The sequence below is a fragment of the Labrus bergylta genome, chromosome 2 (assembly GCF_963930695.1).
Source record: "Labrus bergylta chromosome 2, fLabBer1.1, whole genome shotgun sequence".
Taxonomy (NCBI): domain Eukaryota; kingdom Metazoa; phylum Chordata; class Actinopteri; order Labriformes; family Labridae; genus Labrus; species Labrus bergylta.
Genome location: NC_089196.1, coordinates 24,071,002 through 24,088,302, shown reverse-complemented (window position 1 = coordinate 24,088,302; position 17,301 = coordinate 24,071,002). Strand labels below are relative to the sequence as shown.

At 39.0% G+C, this 17,301-nt stretch overlaps 1 protein-coding gene across 2 annotated transcripts; it reads right to left on the bottom strand.

Moving 5' to 3' along the window:
* Positions 1–322: 322 nt before the first annotated feature.
* On the bottom strand, positions 323–15,322 carry ark2cb (arkadia (RNF111) C-terminal like ring finger ubiquitin ligase 2Cb). Of its 2 annotated transcripts, XM_065949810.1 has the most exons (9): positions 15,106–15,307; positions 11,431–14,136; positions 10,980–11,307; positions 10,690–10,821; positions 9,973–10,102; positions 9,678–9,782; positions 9,168–9,263; positions 8,243–8,346; positions 323–4,097 (listed from the first exon to the last, which is right to left on the bottom strand). In XM_065949810.1, exons 3-9 carry the CDS (start codon positions 11,210–11,212, stop codon positions 3,980–3,982), a joined length of 918 nt encoding a protein of 305 aa, XP_065805882.1. In that variant the 5' UTR covers positions 11,213–11,307; positions 11,431–14,136; positions 15,106–15,307; the 3' UTR covers positions 323–3,979. The 2 variants fall into 2 exon arrangements, with proteins under 2 accessions (XP_065805882.1, XP_020486108.1); XM_020630452.3 differs by lacking the exon at positions 11,431–14,136 and having other exon boundaries at positions 15,106–15,322.
* Positions 15,323–17,301: the final 1,979 nt, after the last annotated feature.

Sequence of the window (17,301 nt, the reverse complement as noted above, 5' to 3'; positions counted from 1 at the left end):
GGGGGGGCTTTTTTGGATAGGAAGACTTTTAGGGGACAGGAAACATGGGGATTAACCAGTGCAATGAGGACTGTTGCCTCTGTGTATGGGGCGCCCGCTCTACCAACTGAGTTTAAACAGTGCTCCAAATTTCTATTTCTCTCTCTGGCTTTTTATTCGTTTATATCAGCTTTGCAGGTTATTGTGAATTGCCCACCAACGCTAAAACATATATCTACTTCTAAGCTTATATTAGACTTGAGATGTTCTTCAAGCTTTGACAGATCTACCAAAATAATTTCCGTAGTGATGGCGAGAACAGAACGCAGGAAAACACTGAAAATTAGTTGTCAGCATTTTAGGCAGTTTATTTGAAAAACACATACAAAAAGATCATATACAAGACAATAAATAAAAAAGAGACAGAACAGTTTGGGTTAAGCTATGCAACTTTTTGCATCATCATTAGTAATAAATACAGTACAAAATCCACCCAGAGTGAATCTAAAGATTTCCACAATATTCACTGATCATGTTATTCTTCATTATGATTTAGCTATTGCTTTCATATTATTGATACATACTTCTACTTTTCTATAAAATACTCAAGATCATAAAACATTGCGCGGTTACAGCAAAACAGCAGTGTGTTGTACAAAGATGGCCACATCCCTTTTTCACTGGCAGGTTAATAATCAACATTTTTTCAGCAGCAAAGAAACATCTGAAATATTCAAGAAGGTACAGCATCATATTAAACACGTCTACAGAGCTACTCCCACATACACATAGGAAAACCTGAGAAGGACATGCATTAAAAAGCTTGTGCTTTAAGTTCTACTGTTCATTCCGGTTCATCAGCTTGAGTTAATACTATGGCTACTGTCCAGTTCGCTCTGGAGTAAATGGGGTACACTGTGGAGGATGTGGGGTAAGGCCAGTGAGAGCACGAAATGAAATTAGAATAATAGTAAGACCAGCCAGCGTCATTCCAATCCGATACATGTTATATTCATTTGCAGGATTAGTAGAGTATTAATAAGAAATGCACACCGAAAACATAGTTAGCTTATTATACCCAGGTGTAAAACACGCTATCTATATTGTTTAACCACAGTACACCAGAAATTTGCTCAATAAGACCAATGGCTCAAGTTAGCATGTTTAGATACTTCCCAAAATCCCACACCAAGCTATTGCAAGCATTACAAAAGATCAAATGATACCGCTCATTATGTGGGTCCTAAATTATAGTAAGAAGCACTGAATTGAGATCCAGATATAATGGAATATGAAGAAATGTTGGTAATAACACAATAAACAACTCAAATATGACGGGTTATGATAAACAAAGCAGTATTTCAAAACAAAAGCAAGCTAATTATGGAGCCATACTAAGACAACACGGGGTTTTACTCCCCTAAATCTGCTTTCAATCAAAAGCAGGGGTGTTATGAGAAACACAAAACTCAAATAAAGAGGTGACATGAATGGAATGTAATCCAGATCAACAGCACCATGCTGGCTAGAAAGTGTGTCGGGAAACACCCCGCCCCCCCCCCCCCCCCCCCCCTCCCCCCAAAAAGTCAAACTTTCGACAAGTTTCTTTTTTTTCTCCTTTGAAAAGAAAACACAGACGGCATGCAAAAGCATCCCCACCGACCAATGCATAATGAGGTATTCTTTTTTTAATATTTTGTGTTATTTTAAATAAATATATTGATTAAATTGCAAAGTTATGAGATAGAGACATTAAATATTCCACCACGATAGCTAGCTAGCTACAGTTAGTAATAAATAATGATTGTTAAATACTTAAGGCATCTTTAATCACAGCATTCTATGTGAACTAGCAAACCTCCTTTTTTCATCCAGCTTTCGTTTTTTGGATGGAGGTTTCACACACAAAAAAGAAAAGGAAAAAAAAACGCAACACAAACAGTCAAGTTACCCTCCGATAATACACAAGGAAGCATGAAAATACTCTGAACTGAATAGAAACACAAAATCTAGGACAAGAAGAACCCACACCACCAAACCAAAAACCAGGCAACTCCATATTATAGTGCATTTACAAAACACAAGCTACATTAGAACAACAATAAATATGTTTTTGCAGCATTGCAGCTTTTTCTTCACGATGGTTAAAATGGACAGGGACTTGGCATATTAGTACCATGTCCAAATTGGCATGTGAGCAAAACAAAAAAGACAGACAAGTAATAAGGAAAAGAAAACAATGGAAGAAAAGAAAAAGACAATTGAAATAAAATTACTGTAAAGAACAATTGTTTGGTATTTTTCAAATGGATGGCTTTTTCTCCCTTTCACCCTCCTTCAAGTGAACTACGCCGACATGGTTCATGCATGATAAAGAGAAAACGGCTTCTATCACTGAACGTATCACAGTTGTTCTAGCAATACCATACACTACTACCATGGGGGAAGGGGGGTGGGGGACAATCATACACATTCTAGCAAATATCACAGGCAAACTAGTTTGTATTTTCCCTGTAACACCAGACACAGTTTTTTTTGTTTTTATCAAACAGCAGGAGCAACAACCTAGATTGAAATGAAAAGGAGCCGATACACAACAGAGGCGACTCACTGTGTATAGAAATCACATGTGCTTGTTCGATAGGCAATAAGGTTCTGGTAAAAGGTCATACAAATGTCAGATTTTAGTCACTCTGGTGGCAAGACTCAGGCACTGCATCCTCAAGCCCATGCCGGCCTCTCATGTCATGTTCTCGCCATGACATGAGCGAGGCAACACAAAGGAGTTGCAGTTAGACACGGATCTGCTAGCAGCTCTTTGAATCCTTGACACCTCAAGTATCAGGAGATAAATGCTACAACGATGTGAGATCGGTGTCTAAGGGCAACTTTGGTCTACTCTGGATGAGTAGGGAAGGGGTGTGGGAAGGTGAGGGGTGGGGGGGGACGGGAGGGGGGGTGTTAGGTGCATTCTTGTCCTCCTCTATGAATGAGTGGGATCATCAGTCATAGTATACGGTTCACATGCACAGACACAGTTCCTGTTTTCTACTGCTCCACAATATTAACGACACAGCCCAAGCCTGCCATACAGCATGCACATCTGAGGCCTCTGCTCTAGATTATAGAGGCCCGACTACGACACTACACAGATCACTGGAAGCCATGCCTGCAGTTAGCGGGTTTAGCATCAACTCTGATGGCATCTACTAACTGTTAATCCAAAAACCATGTGAGACAAGAAAGAGGGATTTTTGGCCTTTTTTAACACAACAAGCTGTTTCCTCATTGATTGAACACACTGAATATTCTCGCTGTTAGAGCCGTGGTCGCCCTCTCTGTAGGATTATTTTTCACAAACATATTTCTCAAAAGGCTTTTGCTTGCTACACAACACTGTTACTCTGTAAATACTTTGTCTGTACTATACTCCATGACACAACAAGCGTTCAGCTACAAGAGTTCACACCAAACAACCTCATGCTAATCATTTTAAATTGTTCTGTACAGATGTGCTGAGGGCTTGGGCAGAGTGCAGCTTAAAGGATTTTTCACAGGCCTGCGGGGGAGAGGGTTTAGATATAGTGGCAGAGAAATGGCCTTAATTCAGCACACACAGGTTGGTAGTCAGTCAGAGTGTCCTCTCTCAGTGGCTGTATGGAGAAATGTACACAGGAAACACAGTCTGACAGAATCGTGTGAAGCCTCGGCACATCTGTCCATACATGTCTGCTCCTCCTACATTTTACATCCATTCGACCATTCAACCAACCTTCAGTCCAGCCCACCTTTCAATGCATCAACCCCCCCCATCCCTCGTTGTGTTGCGGGTGAGTGTGCTTTGTTGATCCCTCCGTCACAGCTGTCTCAGAAGGCAGGCTTGCAGAGTGATGCAGAGAGGAGAAGAGGGGCGGTTTGGCAGAGCTTCCCCCCTCCCAGAGGGAGGCGACGGAAAATGAACAAGATCCAGATCCAAAGCTGCAGGAGTGGACAGGAGCTATCAACTGTCCGGGGTCAGCTGGGTCTCAATGTCCACTCTACAGATGGGGCATTTCCTGCTGGTGGCCAGCCACTGGTCCACGCACGCCTGGTGGAAGAGGTGCATGCAGGGTAATCTCCTGCAGATGCAGAAGAGGCGAGGTTAGGATTTTAAATGAATTAAGCACAAAGCTTCAAGATAATTTCAAAGGTTTCAAACAGTTTAAGGATAGTTAGTTTAAACTTCAAGAGCATTTCTAATGCCTCCACAAATCACATTAAATAACAGCTTTACACCTAAAAATCATAATCAAATACTTAAGACTATGGGAAAAAAAACACGTACCATAAAACTTGCATTTAATGTTCTTTTCCTTTAATGAACTGTCCCAGAACTGTTCCCTTTAAATGTAACAAGCTTGCAAAAAACCACAGAATTCTTTTTGCAATGTTCAGCCGTACCAAACTCTTGTGTTGAAACTAACTTTTTCTTTCGTTATTTATTTAGTTCTCAGTTATTAGACGCTCGTTTTTTCTTGATAGGTTTGATGACTGTGTAAACACCATAGACTTTAAATAATAGTTCAAGATATTGGAGATGCTAACTCATATTTTTGGTCAGCCTAACAACAGGCAAAGAGCTGGAGCTGAGGCGGGTCTTAAACCTCCTGACAAACCAGACGGTCAGATCTGTCTCGCCCCTAATTATGAATAACTTGTATCTTTCATAAAAACAAAGCGACGAGTTATAAAAAAACATGAACCCCCTGTACAGTGTGTGCCAAAAAATATATTTACTAACAGGACAAGAATCATTTTTGTAACAGGCTTTTACAACGTTAACTTCTGCTGTCCAATCTGACATTTTAATATGGGGCACGTGTGCATGGGACTTTGGAGCCAGCCTGAGGAGGACACTCCAAGTCCTGCAGTTTTTTTGCACTTCCACATTGGTTTCATTTTTTAACACCAGAGGTTGCCAATTGGTAAACACCAGAAACAAAAACAGAAACAACACCAGAGGCTTATTTCTTTTTGAATTATTGCGATGTGTGAGCTGATCCAGTTTTATGAATTTTAATTATTGTAGATCTGGAGGCATGTTCAGGGGCCTCGCTTTGACTCCCACAGTACAGTACAAATGTACCGGTAAGTACGACTGTTTTTAAAGATTGGTTGCATGCTGCTACACGTGCCAGCTCTAATTCTAGTTAAGCCTTTCAGTGAGAAGAGTCGCAAAGAGGACGTGCAGTTTGGCAGATTGCGTCACATCAACAAGGTTCTGAAACGGCACCAGACCAGCAGTCGTTACACAAGGCTAAGGCTATTTATAGCACGCATACCAATAATTCATCCCCCTGTACCTTTAAACCGTTAAAGCAGCGATCTCCTGGTTCTCATTATTTAACATCAGAAGGATGATAAATGATTTATTTGTACATCTCTCTTATTTAAACAGCCCTCACAAAGTTATTCACAATTAGGGATCAAACGAAAAACATCATTAAATCATTAACTGGCTCATATGCAAGATGAAACTAAAAACATTGCTGTTCAATAATTAACATGTAAGCCGCGCAGCACAGAGTGGTGGCTGTGTGTTTTAAACGGAACAATCCAAACCCCAAATATTATCAAAACCTTTTACGGTTTACTGAGACGTTCATTCTACATCAGAGAATCTTGAACTCTAAACTTTGGCCCCTCCCCCCCTCCCCCGCTGCAGGTGATGATCATGTCGAGCTTCATGGTAACAAGAAAGGTGAAATTCAAATGTAGCTTCATCATAAGCGATGTGATAACGTGTAAATGCATTGAAAGGCTGATTTTCTTCTCATGCATAATATTAAGTCAAGACTGAAATCTAAGAATGTGTGAACCCCATTTCTAAAAGTTGGACATGTCTATTTATGAAGCTTGAAATGATCGCTCCATTAGTGACAACAAGACGGCAGTTTAATTGCCTGGACAGAGTAAAGAATCTATTTGAAATTACTGACAAAATAAAATTCATATTGCATTTGAAAACTCCGCGGAAAAGTCTGTCTTTTTATGATGAGAACCTGAGATGTCCTTAGTGTGGTGTTTAAAATGTCTGCATGCAATTTACTTTTGAAGGCTTTTATGTACTGTAGGCTCAATTTTTGACAAACTAATTATCTGACATCTGTAAAGGACAGTGTGACACGCAGTTAATCGACTTCTGTTCCCACTGAACAGAATATCTGGGAGCAGAAAGGTTATACAGTGTTTTTACAGTGTTTATGAAAAACAGAGAGAATTCCTTATGAATTGTTGACGTTTTAAAGGACCTATGGCAAAGGACTGGCCCTTCACATACAGCTGTTGTATTTTTATGCATGGGAAGACTGTTTGCCAATAATAACAACAGCTGGCCTGATCCTAATTTAGTTTATGGAAACCAGTATGAAGGGGGAAATGTGTGGTTTTCATTCATGAACAGCCCTTTCCCATCTGAACCCTGGGCCTGATTGTTTTATCCTTAAGACAAAGTCTTGCATTTGTATTTTAGAAAATGAAGTACAGTGTCTTTGAAGCCCTGAAAAAGTGTTCAAACAGCTGGTGAAACAGCTCAGTTACACTTTGTTAAAGTTGTTAACGTGCATGTGATTTATGAGTCCTGTCATGTCCTGAATCCAGATTGTGTTTAGAATAGATCCAAATGTCTTGACGGTGAGCCACGTTGGACATCGGAATGTGTCTCAAGTTACTTGTTGTCATTAAAGTTCTCTTCAAAACTCACATTGTGATTTTCTCTTAGGGGGGAAACTGAGATTTCTGCTAAGACTCTGTATGAGAACGTTACAGAAACCTGCAGTGTGTTAAAGAGGATCATGTGTGTTTAGAGACCCCGAAACAAAGACTTATGTTTATCTCATCGTTCTCTTATTGAGCTTTAATCTTGTGACTTTTAACCAAACCGGACACATCAAGAATGAGTAATTCCCGAACAAAATCATTGAATCTCCTCTGTAAAAGGTTTCTTTTTTCTCTCCCTCTCTCTCTCTTTCCTATTTCCACAGAGTATAATAACTTGCTCTGTCACTTTGCCAGTTCAACAGATCACAACACTGGACACACATCATGAAGTTTTGTGGAATGCTAATGTTGCCTTAAGGCAATATCATCAAGACGACATGGTAGAAGAAATCCTGCAGGATTCTTTTTTTTTTAAAACCTGTAGTTTGAATAAACAGGGCAGCAACAATTCATGGTTAAAACCAGCTGATACTCTGACTGTGTATGGACCCAGTACAAAAGTAAAGGGAATAAATACATTTAAATTAGGACGTAAAGATATTTCTTATCAGCATGTGAAGTGTTGTCTGGGCATACCAAAGACTTCAACTGGCTCTCAACAAACAACCTCAAGACGACATAATGGTCACAACACTGTGTCTTCAGTCCACTGGATTGTAGAGGTCAGATGTAATAAACAAACAAACAAATAAAGCATTCCCTGTTTACTGAATAGTGTATATTCAATGAACTCTTAACCTCAATGTGGGTTTAATAATACTGCACAGCAGTGTTGGTGCAGATTTAATGCTATGCTAAACAATATGTTATTTGTTTAAAGGAACTTTAAACAACTTTAATTACCTGCCAAATTGGATATAGGAGCTCTAAGTAGAAATCATGATACATCAGTTGTAGAACAATTGGATCTTTTATGATAACTCCTATACGACTTTAGTGCCAGAAACTATGAGTGCTTTGTGCACCTCTGTGCCTGATAAGTTTCTAAATGCAGCATGCTCATGTGCTTAAACTGACCATGCTAACATGCTAACATGCTAACGTTACACAGCCATAATGTTTGCCATGTTTACCATTTAAGATAATGATAACTGGCTCTGAGCATAAAGTGCAGATGAGGTTTTAGGTTTGGTTTTACATTTATTTCCTTCAAATATCCAATGAAGGGGCTAAGTTTAAGTCAAGAGACGAGCAAGGTTATCTAATGTGTCTGAAGAGTCTTAAATATATCTAATATCTAAATATTCAAAGGAAGTCCATCAGACAGTCACTCAAAACTACAAATGTCAAACTTCTAACAGTACTCGAGGAAATTAGATTTGACTCCTCCTGTTTGGAACCATGAAATTCTAGTCTCTATTTCAAAGCAGTCAATATCAAAAGTGTCATATAATTCAGTCTGGAGTAAAGGTTACACTGATCCAACAACAAACTACCCAACAACCTGCATAAACAGCATTTTCCCTTTTGAAAATAAACGCGAAATAAGAGCGTATTGTTGTACCTGACGTCCTCTCCATCCTCCAGCATTGACAGACAAATGGTGCACTTCTCATCTGTGTCCAGTTCCTCATCATCCAGACACATCTTTAGGTCCTGGGGTATTCTCTGCACAGAGAAAAAGGCAAACAGGCATTAATTATTGAAGCTGCTGGTGCAGCTGCATGTTGGGAGCTGTTATGTTTATGCCACTGGTGTCTCTGAGCCAGCCAAGACTAGAAGGAAAGAGTCACCTCCACATGCTTCCCAGAAGAAGGAAAAAAAAAAAACAGACGTCAAATGGAAAAGACTCAATTACTTCTTCTCACTCAGAACGTAGAAAATGATCCGACTCTGTTTGCAGAGTATTTGGGTCACATTCAGCGTAGACAGATTTTTAAAATTCATTCCTCGTACATATCTGCAGACAGCTGGATGAGTCATCCGCAGCCTTGATTTGTGCACACTGCAGACCTGTCTCACTAATCTGCAAGCGGAAATGAGTTTGACCTTTGAACTTCTGCAAGAGTCTTGACCATCTTCCACTTTCGACTTCACTCTATGATCCTTTCAACCTGCCGTTCCCCCTCTTCCAATCCCGTCTCTCACAGCTTATTTCTTGCCAATGCTTAGTCTGCACCATAACCCCACATAAAAATAAATCAGCTCGCAGGAAGAGTTATGCAATTAAAGGCAACTTCATCATTATCGCATTATGAGCATTCAATTAAAATGCCTAAAAAAGAAATCTGACTTTATCGCAATAATGAGGGAAATCATTTTATGGAAACAATCAGTGCCTTTTCAAACCGGCATATGTACATTCTACCTCTTGATTGAGTTTTTTTTTGGTATGAGAGAGAGAGAGAGAGAGAGAGAGAGAGAGACAGTGAGAAAGGGAGAAAAACTGAGTTATAGCTAATGTAGTTTAAAGAAAAGGGGAATGTTACCTTTTTGTACTTGTGGGGGAAAGTGAATCTCTCTATGGTCGTTTGAACAGCTCCACGGTTTACACTGCCGAGTCTGTCCTCCAGCTGCAGAAGCTCCTAGCACGTAAACAACATACATGTAAGCCTTACTTCTATCAGGTTGAAGTCTCTCTAATTCTGTTTTTTCCTGCTGAAAAAAACACAACATTCAAAATCTTCAAAATCTATATTCAAGATGACATTTAAGTGTGGAGGTCTTTGATCAAATAAAATAATTGGTGCTTCAAAGAACAGGAAAGAGCCTCTCAAAAATCAATTGCATCTTGTCCAGATGAAAACAAATGAGATTAAAGGCAGACCGACCATTTGAGGCATCTGGAACCCACAGTAATTGGAAATAAGAAAATCAGTTACACACTCAAGCTTGTCCAGAGCATTGGTTACACAGACAACAAAGATAAATTCGTTTAGACTGTTGTGTGTGTGTGCTGAGGAGAGTGAGAGGGAGAGAGGAGAAGAAGCAGCACGAACCTCGTAGCTCTCTCTAACAGCAGACGCGTGGCGCGATGGGTTGAGACTCTGCAGAGCCAGCAAGTGCAGCTGGGGATATGGGTAGTTTCTGATCTCATGGACAACCTGGGAGATGAGAGATAAAAAAAAGAAGCTAGAGTCAGCTCTGCAGCGGTAATCAGAAGAAGAAAAAAAAAGTTACTGGTCATCCAACGGTTGCTGGGGATCGTCTTTGATCCCAGAAAGCCAGAGGAGAACTGCTGAGAGTTCATGGAGACGAGCGTGATTGATTGTACAGAGGCAAGAGGGCGCTCACCACTTGTGTTGAGGCATTGTTTCTAGGGAAGTGATGCATCCTAGGAGAGGTCAAGTAGTGCTGATAGTGCTGCGGCAGCGGATGGATGTGATACTGGTGGGGAGGCAGCCCAGCATCTACACTCAGATCCCTGAGCAGAAACAAAAAAAAACATCAATTCCCATCTGAAACTGTGAAGGCGTTTCTGTAACATTCGCGAGACAGTTACAACGCTCACTGTCAACAAAGGGGTTTTGTTGTGCCTTGGGCTGTGTTTAAACCTGTCTTTAACCCCCTTTTATCTTTTCTCTACTTAGATTTTGATTCAGTCACACTGAGAAAAAAAGGTATACAAGAAACGAAGCATTATCGAGGTTCTGGTTGGACTTGCATACTAATCAAAACAAACTCCTTGTGAAATCATTTGAAATCCTGAGGGATGCATGCAGGGATTTAGGCAATGTACAGCTTGTATCTACTTAGAGATGATTTGCTTTGGGTGTTTCTTCAACTCGGTCATAAACCGATTTAATCCAGTCTCAAAGAAACCATCTCTATTCTAAATTCAATAATCATTTGAATTGAGTATTTCATTATTTCTCATCATTTAAGATGACCTGTTGGTATGAACTCTAAACCTACACCACCCTGAAAACACAATTTTAAAGGAAAGTATTGAGACTATTGGTCGTGAGTGGCACTGGCCCCTGGATTTTTTTTTTTATATAAATTGCTCACCAGTCTGTACCCTCAGCCAGGTATCGGGGCTGCTGCACCACAGGCTGAGGAGGGACATGAAGAGGGGGGGCAAACTCGTACCCGGGCCGCAGTCTGTGGGGCTGGTGAGGAACTCTCTCTGGGGTGCGTCTGCTAAAGAAAACCCCCAAAAAAAACACGCATTTGAAAACTTCATTGAGAAAAATACTAATTTGTATCAACAAAAAAAAAAGTGCCAACACAAAGAAACGCCCAACAGGCTACAAAGGTCTACTTCTAAGTTGAGGTCAACAGGGTATCTTAGTGGATACCTGGAGGGTGGCAGGATGTGTCGGTGCTGGGCCTCGAGGATCTGCTGCTGGAGGAGGTATTGCTGGTGTAATGCCTGAGGTAGGAAAGGGGGGGCAGGGATGTCCTGGAACTGGGGGGCGGGCAGAGTGTTGAGGGGAGGATGTAGTGGAGGGCCATGCTGGTGGCCTGGAGGGGCAAGGTGGGGGTTAATGCCTGACTGTGGCTGCCCTGGGTGGGGCATGGGGAAGTCCATGGGCAGCGGAGCCTGAGGACCTAACTGGAAGTGCCGGCAAGAGGTAGCATGGCTGTGCTGCTGCTGCTGCTGCTGTTGCCGGTTGAAATGGGATCCTGTGGAGGATAAGGAGGAGAAGTCAGGCCCCTGAAGAGAGACATTAGCTGGAATTAATTGTGGGTGAAATGTGGTGTCACTGTGTGTTTGATAAAGCATGTTAATGAAGCCCTACCTCTTACCTAGGGTGAAAAAAACTTCTGTGGGGGGGGTGGGACAATGATGGTTACCACAAGTACCATGAACATGGCGACCATTTTTTGGTCCCGCGCACAGAGCGAGAGCTTTAAATTCTGTAACTGTGTTTCCGACCTCTGGAATCGACTCCTGGTCTTCGGATTCACAAGCGAACTGGATCAGAACCGATGAAATCTACCAGTACATGGTCTTCGAGGCTGCTCAGTTACTGTAAATTCTGCAGCTGACAGAGGGTCAGAGCACTCGCAGTAAAACCTTTAGTACTGTCTGGTGGATACAAATAAATCGGTTTAGGTGCCAAGTCTCTATCTATGTTACTGCTATAAGAACAATTCTTTCTGACTTTAAAATTAAACCAGGCAATAAATTCAGACTACTACACTTTAGTACTTTACTGTCTGATACTTACTTTATCTTTGTGTCTTGCACATACTGTGTAGCTCTACTTGTTTTCTTCCCGTTAACATTCAGGAGTTAAGAGGAAATAGCTCAAATGTTTTTTTCTCTCTCTCCAACCACAGCTATTTGGCGACTGCAGCGAACAGACTGCTGTGAAGACTCAATGGGGAGAAAAAGACAGGCAAACTTGTGCTGTGGCACAATATGGTTTTAATGTCGTGCTTTTAGCTTAAAAAGACTCTTCTGTTTAGCATTAGGCTGGAAAATTCCAGTTAAAATTTTACTTTGCGTAGAAACTGTAGAAGAAAACTTTGCAGGATGAAACCACAGCAGGCCTGCAGTGGAGCAGGATTCATTGTACTGTAACCAAAGAGGTGAATATTACAGAAACCTACCAGTTTACAGGTTAAAATTGTGCATGTCTTAAAGATGAAAAACTCCAGTATGAGGTTCAAGTTTAACTTGCTTATATAGTTTAAAACACAAGGATTTTTTTTAAACAGTCAATTTTTTTTTTTGATTATGAGGAAATAGGCAAAGTCTACATTGCATTTACTAGGAGTACGCTTGCAAAACGCAGTATGGTATTAAAACAAACCCAGGCAAGGTAAAATGTATGACTCTCAGGCAATATTTTCAGCTTGACAAGTCATAGGTGAAGCTGGGCAGACATGAGATGACCCTGTTGTCGCTGGTCTCAAGTCTAGACTATAGTAAGGAGCACACTGCGTTTGCAAGCATCTCAGTGAAAAACGATCACCATGAATGACAGCAGATAGACTCATTCAGACCCTGTGATGGAGGAAGCGTGGAAACTGTCTATCTTTGTCATAGCGGGAGAGGAGGTGGGTGAGGGGGTGGAGGGAGGGGAGGGGGAGGGGGCAGATAGGGACAAGGGAGAGGGAGGACAATAAATGGAAATCAGCAAGAAGCACACTGAAGGTTAGGAAAAACACTATATTCTTTATTGAAAAATATTAGTAAATGTGGAATTTGTGGTATTTTTTTTTCTTTCTTGTTTGTTTGTAATAATAGTATAAATCCATGCAACAAAAATAAACAACATAGACTGAAGGCAAGGCCCACCATGCTCCATATAGGGTTAAAAAGAACAAAAGCGGCATCCAATGAGCAGACGTGTTTGCTACAGCACATGATTCAAGTACAGCAGGGTACATCTTTACTACAGAAAGATTACATTGGATTTTCACTAGTCAATGTAGAAAAACAAAAACCAAAAATTATGAATCATAAATGTGATCATGCATTGAAAGTACTATTACCAGAACAAAAGGTAAAGAGAGACCACAACCAAACATAAAGACGTTATTACTAATAGAGGATATCTTTAGCAGTGCAGGAAAATAGGCATCCCTGTGAAATGGATAGCATTTTGGCCTCATGTTAGTGGGGAAATTGGGAAGTGATGAACCACCAGTGAGCATGTTTTGCTTGATTAAAAATATTTAGAGGTTCATTTGCCCCGTAAGGGTCAAACAGCCCTGACAATTCAGTGTGATTCAAAGCTTGAAATTTGCAAAGGGGAACAAAAGGATTACACAAAAAATGGAGACAGTTATGGCAGGTTGTTGTGTACAGGTGCAGTGTACCTTAAGTCATTTCAAGTGATCACATGACATTATTTGCCAGAAAGGATGAGTTTAACTATAATTTTAAAAAATGGCATGCGCACAATCCCAATTTGCATGCTTTTATCACTTTTTCCAATAGGTCACTTTAATTATGTACATTGCACCTTGTGTGAAGAGAAGGAAGATGAGCCGAATTCTGGTGTTCAACAATGCAGTGCAGTATTTAAGATCATGCAAAATGTATCCACTTTACAGGAATTTACAGCATGTTGTCTATCAAGACTGGATGGGAGGTACACAATGACATTCAACTGATAATCTAAAAAAAAAAGAAAAAAAAAAAGAGCTAAAATGTTTACTCAGTGCTACAGCAATTTGACAGAAAAAAAGACAAAAAAAAAAGTGCTCTGTTCTAGGTGTTAGCTATTGTTTTAGTCTGCTTAACATAGAAAGTCTACGGCTGAAAACATCTTAGGAGAGAGAGAGAGAGAGAGGGCGGGGGGGTTGCTTTTTTTTTTAATACCAATGTCGTCTTCTGATGGAAAGAGGAAATGAAGAAGGGATTCACAATACAGCTAAATGCAGAGAACAGGCAGAGGCCACGCCACACCACACAGCAGCAGATGATCATTAGCTACACAATGGGGGGGGGGGACGACAAAGATCTGATAAATGCAGAATGTAGAGCCAGCCTCCATACTATGAAACAGGGAAATAAGAACAGAAATAAAAGCACAATGAAATCACTGACGCCACTGTTATGAAGATAAATTCTTTTACACTGTAGCTTTATTATTATTATTATTATTATTATTATTATTATTGTTAAACTGTGACCAGCATACTCCGGTCTTCTTTTTTTTAGTGTTGCAATTCGGCAGCTTCAAACAAACAGCTGCTGAATTGCCTATCAGCAAATAATAGAAAAGGCGAGTGATACATTGATGGCTCTCCGGTCAAATTGCCTTTGCATCGATTAGTACATCGGCCAATTTTACACGGATAATGATTACTGAAATCGCGATGGGGGGGAAAAAAAGCAGCGAGAGCGAGCAGAAGGTGATCTTCAAATGACATCATCCAGGCACAGATAAGCTGACTGGCTGGAAAGGCTACGTCTATTTTGCGGTATTTTTTTTTTTTTTTTTTTTTTTACAGTGCAAACACACGACAGGGAGAAACCACAATGCGTCTTTATATTGCCGAAATTCAAACTCGAATCAATAACATGCACAACAGAGTAAATTATGTTTCATGAGCGTGTCTCTGAATTGGTAGTAATGTAGATATAAATGGGTTTTTTTTTTTTTTTTGCACGCCCTGTGCATGTGGAATCCTTTGTGGAAAATGTTTCCCTTCCAGGATTTAGCCAGAGCCAACAAGTCCAAGCTATCTTATCTTAACACGGCGGTGTTTAAACATTATCGGCGTCACATCATATCGTGATGTGTTTTAAAAAATACAAATAAAGTATCCGCAATTATCACAAATACAAGTAGCGTAAATCTACCGGGTGTTTATTCTTACAGGAATTTGACGCTTAATCTAAAGCTAGCTAACATGAGCTAAACCCTGAGGCTGAGCTCAGGCTAGCTAGCCGACAGCTGCAGTGAATATTAAGATAAACAGGGCACACGTTTTGAATCGACGTGAATGTTAATACCGTACCTCTGTTTCTTACTGAGCCGAATACAGGAAGAACCAGATATCCGACATGCACTAAGACCATCCTGGGATCCTTATCTTATGATTCCGCTGGGTTATTCGGAGAGATAGAACAGTAGTAGCCCATGCGGATCTACATTCAGGCGGCTGGTTGTTGCTGGCTGTGCTGCTAGCACCACAGAACGAAACGACTGTCTGAGGCGCTCGGCTTGTCGCTGACAAAAGCAGACATGTCGTGTGTTGTTCTGGCCTGAAGGGGGCGCTGTTACACCGCTTTCACTTCGGGTAAATCCAGGTTAAACAATCCAGTTTTCACAATTCACCTTGATTGAATGTTTATTGTTGTTGTGTACAAGGACACAACGAAACTTTGTTAGCAGCAATCTTAAACAGCAGCGTTTACAAAAACAACAGCAACAACAAATATATTTGTGGTGATATGAGAGAGAAGTATGCATAAAGTGGCCAGAGCAATTGCTATTCAGTGAATGGATGATAATAATAATAATAATAATAATAATAATAATAATAATAATAATAATAATAATAATAATAATAATAATAAATAAATAAATAAATAAATAAATAAATAAATAAATAAAATAACAAAAATATATTTGTGGTGATATGAGAGAGGAGTATGCATAAAGTGGCCCCAGAGCAATTGCTATTCAGTGAATGGATGATAATAATAATAATAATAAATAAATAAGTAAATAAAATAACAAAAATATATTTGTGGTGTTATGAGAGAGAAGTATGCATAAAGTGGCCCCAGAGCAATTGCTGTTCAGTGAATGAATTGTAATAACAATAATAATAAATAAATAAATAAATAAATAAATAAATAAATAAATAAATAAATAAATAAAATAACAAAAATATATTTGTGGTGATATGAGAGAGAAGTATGCATAAAGTGGCCCCAGAGCAATTGCTGTTCAGTGAATGAATTGTAATAACAATAATAATAAATAAATAAATAAATAAATAAATAAATAAATAAATAAATAAAATAACAAAAATATATTTGTGATGATATGAGAGAGAAGTATGCATAAAGTGGCCCCAGAGCAATTGCTGTTCAGTGAATGAATGATAATAATAAATGAATTAATTAAATAAAATAAAATAACAAAAATATATTTGTGGTGATATGAGAAATAAGTATCCAAAAAGTGGCCAGAGAAATTGCTGTTCAGTGAATGAATGATAATAATAATAAATAAATAGACAGTTGTGGTGACTGAAAGAATATTTCTATTGTATGTATGTGTCTAAGTGTGTGTGTATGGATACGTGTATAGGTTACTGTATATGTGTTTATATTTAATTTTGTTTTGAAATTGTGTAATTCGATTTGTTTAGTTGATTTATTTGTCTCTTAAGAAGTGAGGTCCCTTGTATAAGCCTGTTGGCTTCTTGACCTCTCCTGACACACCTTTTATGTTTTTGTTAATCCTATTTTGATGTGTTCTTATATGTGTGCGAATAAATAAATAAATAAAATATATACAGTTATTATTTAGCAGTGACTGATTAATTAAACAAATATAAATATAGAGATATAGTGCAAATAAGTGAAGTTATAGTGCAGTGAAAGAGTATATACAGTTATTATTGTGCAGTGACTGAATGAATGAATAAATAAATAGACAGTTAAAGTTAAAGTGCAGTGACTGAGTAAATAAATAGACAATTATAAAGCAGTGAGTTACAAAGTTATTAACAAGAAATATTTAACAGTTAGCAGCAGTTAGGTAATTATTGCACATTGATATACAAGAAGTTATGCATGTCAGCTATTTATTATTTATCTATTTTGAGAAAGCAAACATGGTATTTAAAAAGGAGTTTTCCTGACTTCGCATCTGTACTTTGACACGTGATATCTTTGAGTGGATTATAATTTATTTATTTATGACTTCAACTTTTATTTATGATTTTAATTTCTCCTCTACTTTTATGAACATTTATTTATGTACTTGTTTGTTTATGTGTATTATTGTGTATATGTATATTCTTTGGTGTGGACATTGTGATTTGTATCTTACTTTTGTAATCTATTCCTGCTGGCTTGATATCCAAATGTAACTATACAGCTGGAAAAAAGAAAAAAAAGAAATATTTTTCATATTGTACTGTTGTACTGTTGAAAAATGAATAAAAACTAAATTAAAAAAAGGAGTTTTCCTGAAC

Coding starts and splice junctions, on each gene's coding strand:
- ark2cb (XM_020630452.3), bottom strand. CDS start 15,166: ATGGTCTTAGTGCATGTCGGATATCTGGTTCTTCCTGTATTCGGCTCA. Junction 10,822..10,979: donor CACATCCTGCCACCCTCCAG/GTATCCACTAAG, acceptor GGTTTTCTTTAG/CAGACGCACCCCAGAGAGAG. Junction 9,264..9,677: donor CTGTTAGAGAGAGCTACGAG/GTTCGTGCTGCT, acceptor TTTACGTGCTAG/GAGCTTCTGCAGCTGGAGGA.